The following is a 15890-nucleotide window of genomic DNA, read 5'->3' as shown; positions in this document are numbered from 1 at the left end:
AAACAGAGGGAACCTGCTACCACCATATCGGCTACTCTTATTCCAAAACCAGCAAGGGATGTTTTATATACATTTTTGCAGGACAGCACATACCATGTCCTTTAATGTATCAATCATGTGATCACTTCAGATGAGTAGTCTACCACCCCCCCCCCCACCCATACCCTGCCGCCAACTTTACAATGCATCACACTTCAGGTGAGTAGTCTACCCCCCACCCACCCATACCCTGCCCTGCTGCCAACTTTACAATGCATCACACTTCAGGGCCCCTGCGCGTGCTGTAACCTCACCGTGGTGCAGGGGTGTAACATTCTCTTTGAGAATGGCCAATACAGCACAAATTGAAGTTTAGAGTAAAATTCGGTGTCCGTAAAATTGACACCCAATAGCCGATGTATTTTTCGTGCTGGGGTGTCGTTAAACATTCATTCATTCATTCATTCACACTTCAGGTAATCTACCCCCACTCATACCCTGCCCTGCTGCCAACTTTACAATGCATCACACTTCAGATGAGTAGTCTACCCCCCACCCACCCATACCCTGCCCTGCTGCCAACTTTACAATGCATCACACTTCAGGTGAATAGTCTACCCCCCCCCCACCATACTCTGCCCTGCTGCCAACTTTACAAGCATCACACTTCAAGTGAGTAGTCTACCCCCCCACCCATACCCTGCCCTGCTGCCAACTTTACAATGCATCACACTTCAGGTGAGTAGTCTAACCCCCACCCACCCACGCTCTGCTGACAACTTTACAATGCATCACACTTCAGGTGAGTAGTCTACCCCCCCCCCCTTACCCTGCCCTGCTGTCAACTTTATAATGCATCACACTTCAGGTAGTCTACCCCTCACCCATACCCTGCCCTGCTGCCAACTTTACAATGCATCACACTTCAGGTAGTCTACCCCCACCCATACCCTGCCCTGCTGCCAACTTTACAATGCATCACACTTCAGGTGAGTAGTCTACCCCCCACCCACCCATACCCTGCCCTGCTGCCAACTTTACAATGCATCACACTTCAGATGAGTAGTCTACCCCCCACATACCCTGCCGTGCTGCCAACTTTACATTGCATCACACTTCAGGTGAGTAGTCTACCCTCCCCCCCCCCCATACCCTGCCCTGCTGCCAACTTTACAATGCATCACACTTCAGATGAGTAGTCTACCGCCCCTCCCCCCCATACCCTGCCCTGCTGCCAACTTTACAATGCATCACACTTCAGGTGAGTAGTCTACCCCCCACCCATACCCTGCCCTGCTGCCAACTTTACAATGGGATGGGGTGTGCGTGTGTAGTGCCTTAAGATTACTACCAATAATGTTTTTGATTCAAAATTATTGGGTGGGGTGGGCGCTACAGCCACTCCAGCTCCCCCTGCTCCACCGTGCTTGCTACCCTAATCCCTTTTGACCCCCAACCCAATCTCATGCACACTACTACATTCAACATGTCTGGACATATTTATTTTCATTGACACTACATTTACCATATGACCTAGAGTAGGCGTTTCCAAGAATTGGGTCAATGAACACACACAAGTACTACATGTATGTACATGTATACTGATGGCCCATTTCTAAGAATATCTGCCTCAGTATTTGTTAACACATTTAATAGAATTTCTTTCTTAGCATTTCCTAGAAATAATAATACATTGTAAATTAACTGTGAATATAATGTGATAAACCCTGCAGTTAAAATCATATTAGTTTCATCAGCAAACCTGCCAGGTGGAAAGCTATTGATTAGAAAAATACATTTCAACCGGTGGTTTCACTTCTACTTTCTCTTTCAAGTAACTGAAAACGTGAGAACAATGCCCATATATTAGGATAAAATTAGTTATACCAGGAAATCCACACAGTCACAGTGGTTTGCACAATCAACTGACATGGTTAGTATATTGGTGAGTACATTTATATATGTTTTAAAGTGTAAGAGACTGCTTATTCTAAGTAGGCAGCTATATTAATCAAAAGTTTTGTTTGTTTAATGACACCACTAGAGCACATTGATTCATTAATCATCGGCTAGTGGATGTCAAACATTTGATAATTTTATCATATAGTTTTAGAGGAAGGAAATGGTTTATTTAATGACGCACCCAACACATTTTATTTCCAGTTATATGGCGTCGGACATATGGTTAAGGACCACACAGATATTGAGAGAGACAAAAAGTAAAGTTTGCTTTATTTAACGACGCCACTAGAGCACATTGATTTTTTATCTTATCATCGGCTATTGGACGTCAAACATATGGTCATTCTGACACTGGTTTTTAGAGGAAACCCACTGTCGCCACATAGGCTACTCTTTTACGACAGGCAGCAAGGGATCTTTTATTTGTGCTTCCCACAGGCAGGATAGCACAAACCATGGCCTTTGTTGAACCAGTTATGGATCACTTGTCGGTGCAAGTGGTTTTACACCTACCCATTGAGCCTTGCGGAACACTCACTCAGGGTTTGGAGTCGGTATCTGGATTAAAAATCCCATGCCTCGACTGGGATACGAACCCAGTACCTACCAGCCTGTAGACCAATGGCCTAACCACGAAACCACTGAGGCCGGTTTGAGAGAGAAAACCCGCTGTCTCCACTTCATGGGCTACTCTTTTCGATTAGCAGCAAGGGATCTTTTATATGCACCATCCCACAGACAGGGTAGTACATACCACGGCCTTTGATATACCAGTCATGGTGTACTGGCTGCAACGAGAAATAGCCCAATGGGCCTACCGACGGGGATCGATCCCAGATCGACCGCGCATCGACTGAGCTCATTACCACTGGGCTACGCCCCCCCCTCCCCCCCATATAGTTTAAGAGAGAAAACCTGTTACGTTTTTCCATTAGTAGCAAGGGTTCTTTTATATGCACCATCCCACAGACAGGATAGCATATACCACAGTCTTTGATATACCAGTCGTGGTGCACTGGCTGGAACGATTATATTAATGAAGCACAATAAAAAAAACAATGTAATCAATCTGTTGTGTAATCTGTACAATCTATCAACATGGATTTTATTTTAACAGATAAAATGTTTCCAGTTGCTGGCTGAATATATATAGTACACTTGTGTCTTAATCATTATGTATTTATAATATACATACTAAATTTAAACAGGTACAGTGTATATGTACATTCACCAAAATCTTAAAGTCGTAGGTTTTAAGAGGATTTAAACATATGCTTATGTAGTTAAATTGTGAAATCATTTTCTAAACACAACATTGTGTAAACATTAGCTAAATTATAAAATGGACAATCTTGAGTTTGCAGCCTTTGTAAGATGTTTCTGACTAACAGACTCTTTTATTTATGGTTATATGGCGTCAGACATATGGTTAGGGACCACACAGATATTGAGAGAGGAAACCCGCTGTTGTCACTTCATGGGCTGATCTCTTTTCGATTAGCAGCAAGCAAACTTTTATACTGAATAATTTTAACAATGAAATTGCATTTCAGTCTTCTTCTTTTTTTCACAGAGGAAAAAGATAAACTTGAATTTCAAGGCGGCCCCGAATCATCCCACACCAACATGCAAACTTCAGATAGACTGGTCTAACATCGATGACAACATTATTGAGAACCTGTGTATTCTCATCGTCAATGACAACACCGGGGATGCTGCATTCTCTTTTCTTTCTCTCCACTATTTTGAAGACGAAGTCAGTCTCCCAAAGATAAAAATCAATGTATCATCAGAACCATTCATGGTGTACGTCTATGGTCTGGAGAGAACGCAGAGGCGGGTGCCGTACTTTTACCAGGCTTGTGCAAGTGGGACGAAGAAACTAACATACACAGGTAGATACAATACATCTTTTCAACAACAACTGATTGTCTGGTAGACTGAAGAAATTAATGGATAAATATAATAAACGAAGGAACAAACACATGAATTAAGGAATACATCTTTTCAACAACTGAATGAATGAACCAACGGACGAATTAATAAATAAACCAAATGAAGAAACAACCACACTAAAAAAATAAGGAATGCACATATGAATTAATATTTGTTTAAACATCCCAGTTGACATACAAAACAAAAACGAAAAACAAAAACGAAAAACAAAAACAAAAAAAGTGTTATACGCTAAAGTTATATCGGGTGACACCCCAGCGCAATGCTTAATAGCAGCCCAGCACATTGTTTAATAGCACCCAAGCACATTGTTTGAATATAGCCACAATGTTATTTGTATATGTTACAGTAATGTTTTGTTGTTGTTTTTTTGATGTTTTTTTTCACAGCAGGACAGAGTAACAGCTGGAAGTTAGATCTAGAAGCACACAGTGTTGGCCCTTTGAGTATGACAGAGCACAAAGATTTAGTTGGACAAGTGAGCAAAGCAACAAACTACATTGTAATTATATAACTGAGTGAAAAATTGGTAAATCGCCATGAAAGTCAAACTTGATCTATAATAGTACATGGTAAAGCTATATACAAAATTTCATCTCAATATCTTGAGGCATTGCAAAAACACATCTGGGAAAACTATATGTGGGACAGACGAATGGACAGACAGGCAGGCAGGCAGGCAGGCAGGCAGACAGACAAACAGGACAGAGACGAAACCTACAGTCCCCTATGGTTAGACCGGTAGGGGACTAGTAACAATAATAAAACAAACTCACTACTAATAAAAAAGGTTCGCCTATGTTACAAAAAAAACCCAAACACATTTCCCCTTAGGATAATTAGATGTATTTCACCAAATTATCCAATTTATAATACAGCCATGCCCAGCCTAAAATAACTCTCTCTCTAATTTCTAACAACTAACCACAAATCCACTTTCCTGGACAGCATGCTTGAACCTTAACTGGAAATAAGCACGAAATAAGTTGAAATGACCTTTCCATCAAAGAACAAGTGCCGGAACAGAATTCCATAAAACTTTACTTTTTTTTCTCTTTTTTTTTTTTACCTCTGGCCATGAATGAATGAAGAAACAATTTAAAAAATAGGCAGAATTTACAAAGACTGTCAACTTTATGTGTTACATGCATGTAACTACATACAATACCGGCCTCGGTGGTGTTGTGGTTAAGCCATCAGACATAAGGCTGGTAGGTACAGGGTTCGCAGCCCGGTACCAGCCCCACCCAGAGAGAGTTTTAACGACTCAATGGGTAGGTGTAAGGCCACAACACCCTCTTCTCTTTCACTTACCACGAATAATTAACAACTAACCTACTGTCCTGGACAGACAGCCCAGATCGCTGAGGTGTGTGCCCAGGACAGCGTGCTTGAAACTTAATTGGATATAAGCACAAAAATAAGTTAAAATGAAATGAACTGCATTTAAGAAAAACAGGCTTTGCAAATTCAGCCCTATATATATGTTTGTGTGAACATGCAACTCGGATACACATTCTCAAGAAAGACATTGTTTTCAGGATCCCTTCAGCATCACACAAAAAAGGGTTCGCAACTGTAAAAGGTTGAACACGACACAGATGGACCTTCCTCAGGATGTTCTGGTGGTTCTCAAGGAACAGGAAGAGTCCAATGAAATATTCTGGCTGACTGCTGCAGCATCCAAGTCTTTCATCAAGGTACCCCTTGATGTCCTGTCCCCAGGCACCACTACGGTTAAAGTGTACACACTGGCGAAAGTGTACTGCAAAACAGGCTTGATGATTTACCACAAGAAGGCATCATCCTTGGAACTGGACCTCAAAAGGAAAAGTTCATCACCACCTACTAGACTGACAGGTGAGAAAGACTTGCAATATTTAGCATCATGTATTTCCTATGTCCAAAAATAAAGTGTCTCTTTCCAGATGTGGAATTAAGAGTAAGGAGACGATCCCCTATTTTGATTCAAGTAATTACTTTCAACTTTGATATGTTAAGTCTTATTTTATCAATGCCATCAAACTACATTAATATTACAATGTCAGCCTTATTAAGTAACAAGGATACATTGTCCTGGGGTGTGACAGTCCTAGAGATGAAGCATCAAAGAGTGGTAAAAATGAGCTGTAACAACCTTATATAAAAACTTTCTTTGGACTTTGCCGTTCAGCGAGTTCCTCCGTAAGTCATGATGTATTGCAGGGTTGATTGCTCTTGGTGGACTCTTTGTTTTGTCACCCTTCCCAACCAGTACCTCATGATTGGTACATCAAAGGTCATGGTATGTCCTGTTCTGTCTACAAAAAAAAGACCCAATAAATGATCCCTTGCTGCTTTTTAAAAGGGCAGCATACGTTGCAGCAGTGGGTTTCCTCTCTCATGCTTGATCAAGTATTGTAGTAAACATGGTTAAATACCAATCGCCGCATTTCATCAAGAGTACCGGTGAGGTACATGATACGCCCGTCAGGAGTTTGATGGCAAACCATAGATATTATGAATATGATCCAGAAAAGTGAACACTCCTGACTTCTTCAAACGCTAAACAAGATTTTTCTGTGATGTTCAGAATATAAACAAATTATTTGACTTATTTGTATCACAGTGACCTAGTAATTGTATGTGACACACCACCATCCCAGATTGTTCATGCATGCGAGGTTTGATGATCCTGTATGCAAGATTCATCACGACTGGTATATCAAAGGCTGGACAAGAAAAAGTTAACAGACGGGCATACGGACAGCACCACACCATCATAGATGGGCGTATAAAACGTGCTGAGATGTTGTTAAACAAATATTTCTCTTCTTTCAATGTCTACTTTCAATCCAGAAGACATCAACCCTTACTAAAATATCTTTCAGACTTGACCCTTGAAGAGACGAAAACTTTGATGAACAAAGCCTTAGATTTCATGTCACCAGAATCGAAGATGTCTCCACTAAATTATCTGTACCGGAACAAGCCTCCGTTCTACTTCCACAACATCATCAACATTCACGATGGCATTATGGAAAAATACATCAAGGACTACAACGGCGATGCAGGATCCTGCATCAATGGCGTCATCGGTGGACTGTTCTTCAGCACGGGTCTTGACAGCAAAACAAAACTGCCACCCAATTTCTCGTTCTTCGGTGCAAGGCGTCTATACATTCCACCACAGAAGATCATAACAAAGGACACTAACATGTACTTCTCTGATTTCTACTGCCACTATGAACAACACTATGTTACTGTGGTTGTTACAAAGTCTGGCTCTCATGCAGATGACTTCTGCAAAGGGAAGTTACCCCAACTTGATGCACAGGACAATCGGTTTATCTGCACAGGTAATTTTAGGTCATTCTCCGTCACCATGTCAGTGTCAGTGGAGATCTTTTATACAGAAGATATAAATATTTCATCTTTAGTGACACAAAGCAGTGTCAGTTGGTCAACAGTACGAATCAGGGGCAGAGGACAGAGCAAGAAATATGGCATTCCAAAGAAGGAAAACTGTTCAATTTGCCATCTATAAAGTAATCATCAGAAATGCTACAATAGAAAAATAGGTTTTCAATCTCATTGGAAATTCAGAAATCTTAGGTTTTTGTTTTTGTTAAAATTGAAAAACAAATCTTCTCTTTTTTTTTGCTATGACAAATTAAAAAAACAAAATTGTGATTTTTGTCTCACTGGAAATTTAAAATTTACAGTTTTCATCTTAATGTAAATTGAGCACTCATAGTTTTTGTCTTATTAACAACAGAAAATTGTAGTGATCAATGTGTTGCTGTCAGTTGAAATTAATCGAAATCATGTTAAACTAGCAGATATACTGGCATCTGTACTTCTACTGCTGACACTGGCATAGCCACGATTTTAGATTGTATGTATGATTTTATAACATTTAATACATTAAAAAAGAAAGAAAAAAAGGTTTGATTGGTTGTGTGTGGGGGGGTGGGGTGGGGGAGGGCATGGCCCCTGTGGCACCACCTTCGCTATGCCTTGTACAGTTGTAATTTGTAGCATACCTAAAAAATCCAACATTTCAGTCATTCCTACTGTCACGGTACATGCTCTTAAATTTGTTTTCGCCTGTGGCGATTTTACTTGTGTTAGAGGGCCGTGTGCAGTTTATTGCCTGTAGCCCAGATGGGCAACTTGTTACGTAAGACTTCTGCGCGACCGTCCTTGATCGGACATTCCAATATGCACTTAGTCCAGCTGCGGAGGCCATGTGGCTAGTAGTTACGTAATATCTCCGGTAGTGCTGTTTATGGCCAGGAGATTGCTCGCGGTTGGCGACAGCCAGACTGACGATGAGAGAGAAATATACCGACTCTAGTAAATGTAGAATATGAGATGATAGGGGTAGGTACCGCCAAGTACCCCCAGGCCAATTCTGATTTTGGAATAAATAGCTAGGATTTAGAGATATCCGGGAGAACGAATTAGGAAGCTTCCTGGGAACGTTAGTCCGTTTGGACTTTGGTAAATATAATTTCTGCTCTGTGTATAACCTTGATGTGATTGATGTGACTTAAATATTTTAATACTGTATTATACCAATATTCTTTAGACAGTGTCTTCGGTCATCTGACGAAGTAAATCGTAGACTTCTTGTTCTAACATTATATGAGTATTTGGTAATATAAAGCTTAGCCAGTCATCCTAGCAGACCTAGGTACACTGTAGGTTATTGTCTTTATTGTGATCGGTACCAGTATTAATTCTGTGTCACAAGGTTACTGAATGAGTAGTTAGGGTTAATTAAAAATTAACCCGTTAGGAATAGAGCTGTAATTCCTTTATTAATTAAGTTCCCCAAGAAGCGTTTCTCAATTATCACACGTTACTGAATGAGTAGTAAGGGTTAATTAAAAATTAACCAGTTAGGAATGGTGTTGTAATTCCTTTATTAATTAACTTCTCCTGTACGCGTTTCTCAATTATCACACGTGTGGGTGTGGTGTAACGGTGAAGTGATTCGCATATTGTGTAACTAGACACCTAGAGATTAACTAATTAAGTGATCAGTTCTGGGTTGTTATTATTGTTGTTATTAATTAACTACTACGGCTGTACATTTGTCAGCGTAGATTAATACAGATTCCAAAGTGTATTGTGTTTTTGTTGTGTTTTCTAGAGAACTAACGTGCTATAATAATATATACTTTATATAAGATCGTATCTCTGATCATACCTAGAGACGAGCCATACTAGGGTTTAACAGCCTGTTACAGAGAGATCTAATAGATATACAGTTAGGAGAGATATTTTGATAATCGTGTTTTATTCGGTTACGGGAATTATAGAATCCCCGTGACACCTACATATAACCTTAAAAAACAACTATCCTACGTTTGCTGCCATTGTAACAATATCCCCAACTACTAGATCCTTCTTGACAAACAATTCTTAAATTTATTTTGTCATAACATCGTCTGTATATTCAATGTGTTTCTGGCTGGCCTAATCTCTTTAATAGCCTAAATTTCATTTGAGTAAGTTTGTAAGTACAAATTGACACACACACACACACACACACACACACACACACACACACACACACACACACATAAAATAAGGTTTGAGCTACATGCATAATACAAACATTATGATGATCAGAAACACATTAAATATATAGATAACAAAATTCTGAACAAGACTATGTATTTACCATGTTATTTTAGTGGTTAATACGACTTGATTACTTGAAAAAACCCACCCCAAAACAGCTAACAATTTAATGGCTGCAAACTCAGGACAGTCTCCCAAACAGTGAAACCTTGGTTCACCAGTCCCCTCCATTGTACAGTAACCTGTTTGGCAACCACCTTCATTAGGCAATCATTTGTTTAAAAATAATTAATAAGTGGACATTTATCAACACCAAAGTAGAAAAAAAACCCACAAAAAAACCAACCCAGTGTCAAAATTAACAGAATATCCATGACGACACCTTTCTTTTATCCCAAAATATCCAACAGCACAAATGAACCCATACTGAAGAGTCACTTATTTTAAATGGCCTAAACATTATATTTGTTTAGGTCTCTTTTAACAGGTTTGACTGTATAGATGTTATATCTTTGTTATTTCTTTGAAATGAAAACAATCTACATACTGGTACAAGTTTACTTTAATGAAGATCCATCCATTTTTAACTAATTAATATAACCCTGACTGGTGAATTTAAAAAAGACAATAACCACCAGAAAATTTGACATTTTAAAAAGTAATACTCACACATTCCCAAAAATGATCTACACACAAATTTGTTAATGAAAATCCTTAATTAATCAAATTCTGAATAATATAGTGTTCCTAGGGTTATTTTTGTACAGACTATATCCTTTAACAAATTAACATTCCTATCACTGTTATATTTTTGTTGTACATTTATTAAAACAGCTAGACCACAATATGTGGCACAATTTATTTATACTGTTCATGTATTTATGAATAAACTGATTTGATTTGGAATGGTTTTTAATTATTTTGATTATTAGTTCCATACTGGTTCAACAAAAGGTGACTATATAGGTTTTGTTTCCGTCTGTCTGTCTGTCCACCTGTCTGTCTGTCTGTCCCACTTAGTTTTCTGGACTGCCTCAAGATACTGAGCTGACATTTTGTACATAGCTTTGTCATGTAAAGTTAAAAATCAAGTTTGAGTTTCATAGGGATCTACCTATTTTTTACAGTTAAGGTCAGATAAGTGACTTTAATGAGAATGTATCCAAGGGCTTGTTCCAACCAGTGCACCTCAACTGGACAAAGGCTGTGGTATGTGTTTTCCTGTTTGTGGGAAAGTGCATACAAAAGATCCCTTGCTGCATTAAAAAAAAATGCAGTGAGTTTCCTCTGATGATTACGAGTCAGAATTACCAAATGTTTGACATCCCATAGCCGATGATTAATTAATCAATGTGCTCTAGTGGTGTCGTTAAACAAAACAATCTTTAAACTTTATTCAAGGGCTCATAATTGTCAGATTTCAAATTAATCCATTTTTGAAATTATGGCACTTGAATAATAGAAAAACATTTGTGGTGGAAGATTCTGTAAACCTAAAAAACTAACTGAACAGAGGACTTGTTTTGTTTGTAATTCTCAAGCTGTGGAAGATGAAAAACATTTTATTTTAGACTGCCCTATTTATTATGTTGAAAAGCAACAACTATTTGATAAGTTAAACTCCTTTTCCGACTTCTCTACTCTAAATAACAATTTACAATTTATATTTATTATGTCATACAATAATGGTGACATTGAAATTCTTAATCATGTATTAACATTTATTGACGGCTGTATTTCTAAAATTAAAGTTCTTGTTCCAACTATCAGTGGGGCAGTAATTTAATTTCATTATTTCCCAGTACTTTAACCATTTATTTTTATAATATATTTTATTTCTAGCTATATAATACAAACTTTGTTTCTCCATCTGGCATGTACATTAATATTGTTATTATTATTAATTGTTGTTGTTGTTATAGATGTTGTATGTTTTTTTTTGTTTTTTATCGTGTTTGGTAATTTGCAATAAATTGAATTGAATTGAACTGGTGCCTGGCAGAGAACATGTATCACTTCATCAATACTCTCAAAATACTCCTTCACATGGTTTCATATATATATGTATGATCAAGGATGAGTTTTCTTTTCTCTTTGAAAAACTAAAATAAATAAATAAAACTTCCACCTCACAGAATAAAACATGCATTTTGAAAGTACTGCTAAATCAATTAATACATTCAAGGGACATAACTCTGTAAAACAAACTAGGTAAATTTGATCTGTATCAGTACATGATAAAGCTATGCATAAAATTTCAGCTCAGCATCTTGAGGCATTGCAAAAATAAAATTTGGAAAACTATAAGTGGGACCGACAGACGAACCCTATAGTCCCCTTTGGTTCGACCGGCAGGGGACTAACAAATTAACCAACAAGAAACTCCACAGCTCTGAATGTACTACCCACACATTGCTGAAAATGATCTACATGTACGTACATGTACCTGTACAAGTTACCCATCAATTTTCAACTAATTAATCACAGAAAAAACCAAAAAGAACTAAAATTAAAAATTCTATTTGATTTGTGTATATACACCCAACATGCACAAAACCAATCATCCACAAACATCATCCATCGGCCATTCAAAATAGATGAGATTCCTAAACTCATATATCTCCACATTTCTGAAACCACCTCATATATGGAAGCAACAGAAATTATTGTTAATTTTATTGTCATAAATCTGGTTAAAGTATGAATTATATACACAGCAATTCTCATGCAACTGGTGCCAATATTGTTATTAAAAAAAGGGAGAATATTCGGGGGTTTTTTTCCATCTTTTTTTCTTTATTTGCAAAGAACAATATTAATGAGCAGTATATAGACGGGTTTATTGGCCAGTGACGTCAAAGTACTGTGCACGGCCATGTTTATAATTATGTGATCGGTCCGCCATTAAGGGAGTGAAATTCGCACAATAATAACATGTGAAAGCATTGCATCTGGGTGCATTTTCAGTATTTATTACCATTTTAGTACATTTTGTGAAAGCAAAACCAGTATGTCGAATAATATAACCTCATTTAAAGATTGTAGATTCACATCAAAGTTGGTGGAAGTGTATTAATCATTAAAAATGTAAATAATAAAGCATGTATATAGCCCATACACGCGAATATAAAAGCATAACGAATAATTTAAACTTATGCAAGCAAATATAATTTCCCTGGACACTTGTATAGCCTAATGTATTGAACATTAAAACAATATTTTAGCCTCAGCGGATGAGGACTACACGGAGATTGAAAAAGACCACTTTCATATTTGTAATCTACAAGGTGTGACATATTCAGTACATGGTCCTGTGAGTGAGATGTCCCCTACTCAAACTGTTCCAAACACCACCTTGGTCCTGTGAGTGAGATGTCCCCTACTCAAACTGTTCCAAACACCACCTTGGTCCTGTGAGTGAGATGTCCCCTACTCAAACTGTTCCGAACACCACCTTGGTCTTGTGAGTGAGATGTCCCCTACTCAAACTGTTCCGAACACCACCTTGGTCCTGTGAGTGAGATGTCCCCTACTCAAACTATTCCGAACACCACCTTGGTCCTGTGAGTGAGATGTCCCCATCTCAAACTATTCCGAACACCACCTTGGTCCTGTGAGTGAGATGTCCCTATCTCAAAACTATTTTGAACACCACCTTAACTCCTTATTCTTCTGAACCCCACCCCACTCGTTTCCATTCCCTGCTTCAACCCACAAAAATTTCTTTTGACCCTTACTAAACTCTTCTGAACATCACCTTAACTAATTTTCCTTCTGACCCCTTCCCCCCACCCCCCAAATTAATTTTTTTTTTTAAATCCCCTTTTCCACATGACTCCCAACGGCTTCAATTCCATCTTCTCTTCTTATCACTACTCAAACCATTTTTACCACGATCAAAAGCCCTTCCAATTCTGACCAAAACAGTACACTTGCCACATACCACAATTAATAATGCTATATGTTTCTATATAGCCTTAGTGGCTATAACATTTTTATTAATATCAGCAGGCCCGTGGATTTTTGTATGTACCTTTGCCTGTCTGGGGGACACATACCCTGAAATGGACAACCCCTGTTGTCCAGCTTTTCTCCCAGGATATTGGTTTAAACAAACACACCCACTATACCTGTCTGGAGTACACCCATTTTACACAAAAAGCACTACTTTTGCATGGGCCAGAATTACCACAAACAAGTCTTCAATGTCAGCAAGTTACACATGTTTACAAACTACATGCTCTCCCCTGTCACTTCAGTTAAATAGTTGCCACTTCATAGCTGTCTGCCATGAAATAATCACAGTCAAACAGCAGACTACTTGCGCGGACAAATGTCTGTTTTGGACAACCAAACGGGAAGATAACTGTGATCTGAGGCCTTTCTCTAACTGCACGCAAACTATTCTGACCACCACCTAGATGTATTCCCCTTTAGACTCCTACTCTAATCCCTTTCCCATCTGAGCCCCACCCAATTTCATGCACATTACTACATTCAGCACATCTATTGTCTGAACCAAATTGTTAACAACTACGAAAAATTACTCTCCTACCTTTAATTTCTGTTAAATTTCCTCCAAAGTTTGTCCAGACAGAAATCTTGAAAAAACCATTACAATGACACAGATTCCACATACCAGATGATAACTATGTCACCTATATCGACTTCGCTCAGAGCGCATAGGGCAAAAAGCATGTAATTTTGTGCCAGTTGCCATTTTGACTTTTTATGGAATATTCTTCAAGAAGGGTGAAAGGATAGGACTTAATCTAACAACGTCATAACATGTTATGATATATAAAAGCAAACACGATGACGTCATATTATTTATTATTAAAAAATATTTTAAAAATAAGTTTCAAGCAGAAAACTGCATGTATTTTTCCCTATGCAATCTCAGCAAAGACGATATCGGTGACATCGTTGCAGTCTCATGTGTGAAATCTGTATATTTGTAGTGGGTTTTTTTGCGATTTGTGTCTGGACAAACTTTGGAGGAAATCTAACGGCAATTAAAGGTAGGAGAGTAATTTTTTGTAGTTGTTAACAATTTGGTTCAGACAATAGACACATTCGTTTGTATGTGACTCTACATTTACCAGTACGAGCTAGGTTATTTCAAGTTAAAAGTTTGTTTTTGGTCAACGACACCACTAGAGCACATTGATTTATTTATCATCGGCTATTGGATGCTGGAGAAGCTGGCAAAAGACAGGCAGCAGTGGCGATCTCTGGTTACAGCCGTATGTGCTTCTTAGCACGAAGGGGATTAAGTAAGTAAAATTAGATGTCAAACATTTGGTAATTTTGACATATAGTCTTAGAGAGAAAACCAGCTACATTTTTCCATTAGTAGCAAGGGATCTTTTACATGCACCATCCCACAGACAGGATAGAACATAACACTGGCTGGAACGAGAAATAGCCCAGTGGGTCCACCAACGGGGATCAATCCTAGACGAGACTGCATATCCAGGCGAGTGCTTTACCACTGGGCTACGTCCCGCCCCACCCCAGTGTCATTCCAAGAGTCACTGAACATACACAACTAGTTCAACATACAAAAAGTACTGGACCCAATTTCACAAAACATCATGAGCCTAGTTTTGCACATAAACGTAAATCTACGACTAAACCAGTTCTTATTAAGTTATTACTATTACAATAAGCACTTATCTCGCCTCCATGTAAAATTCTTTAATCTCATTGGTTGTTTGCCGTTGGACAAATCCTTTATACCCCTGTGGGCGGAGCCAAATTCTCTTATACCCCGTCCTTAATTTCCAAGTTTCCAGCCACCCCAGTTAATGCTAAAGCAATAATTAGATTATAAATAACATTGATAATCAATCAAGTATACATAATTAATTTTATTTTTACTATAAAATACATTATTTCAATACTTTTAAAAGCTGCAATGTTGAACTCGGCCACCTAATTACGGTCGTGGTGTTACTGTATTAATGCGCGATTAGCAAACTCTTTTATATTTTTATTGTTTTACTACATACATTTCTGATAAAAAGTTGGTTTTTTTTGTTTTTTTTATTAATATCTGTTTCAGACAATTTCGTATTACAAACATCTGAAGTTAAAAACTCGTTTATCGATGGAACTATATTTCGTCACTGGCAAGTGGTTTCGTTGGCGTCCGCGTGGTACGGCTCCGTTAATAAATTGTTAACAATTATTGTCTGGCGTTATTTTGATTATTTGGCTATATGGTTTAACATGTCGGCAAGATAAATTTGTTGTAGAAGTATCTCTCAGGGTATATGGCTTTTTATTTAGGTGTAAGTAAGATTTACATATATCTCTGCAGTGAATTTTATTAAATAAATTAGGCTACTTAAAAATAATTGTTGATTTATTATCAGAACAAGTCTGGAAATAACAGGCCCTTTCTATATAAATAA

At 38.1% G+C, this 15890-nt stretch overlaps 2 protein-coding genes across 11 annotated transcripts in view; one reads left to right on the top strand and one right to left on the bottom strand.

Moving 5' to 3' along the window:
• Nucleotides 1-15890, bottom strand: part of LOC121388129 (golgin subfamily B member 1-like) — a 216354-nt gene that overhangs the window by 61370 nt on the left and 139094 nt on the right. The gene's annotated exons all lie outside the window — the stretch shown is intronic.
• LOC121388130 lies at nt 1645-8068 on the top strand. 2 transcript variants are annotated; one of them, XM_041519363.1, is made up of 5 exons: nt 1645-1924; nt 3515-3836; nt 4287-4375; nt 5439-5757; nt 6768-8068. In XM_041519363.1, the coding sequence occupies exons 1-5, from the start codon at nt 1910-1912 to the stop codon at nt 7421-7423; spliced, it is 1401 nt and encodes a 466-aa protein (XP_041375297.1). In that variant the 5' UTR covers nt 1645-1909; the 3' UTR covers nt 7424-8068. The 2 variants fall into 2 exon arrangements, with proteins under 2 accessions (XP_041375297.1, XP_041375296.1); XM_041519362.1 differs by having other exon boundaries at nt 4287-4399.

The sequence above is a fragment of the Gigantopelta aegis genome, chromosome 14 (genome assembly GCF_016097555.1).
Source record: "Gigantopelta aegis isolate Gae_Host chromosome 14, Gae_host_genome, whole genome shotgun sequence".
In the NCBI taxonomy this organism is placed as follows: domain Eukaryota; kingdom Metazoa; phylum Mollusca; class Gastropoda; order Neomphalida; family Peltospiridae; genus Gigantopelta; species Gigantopelta aegis.
The sequence above is the reverse complement of the archived record's forward strand: the minus strand, read 5'-3'. Positions and strand labels throughout refer to the sequence as shown.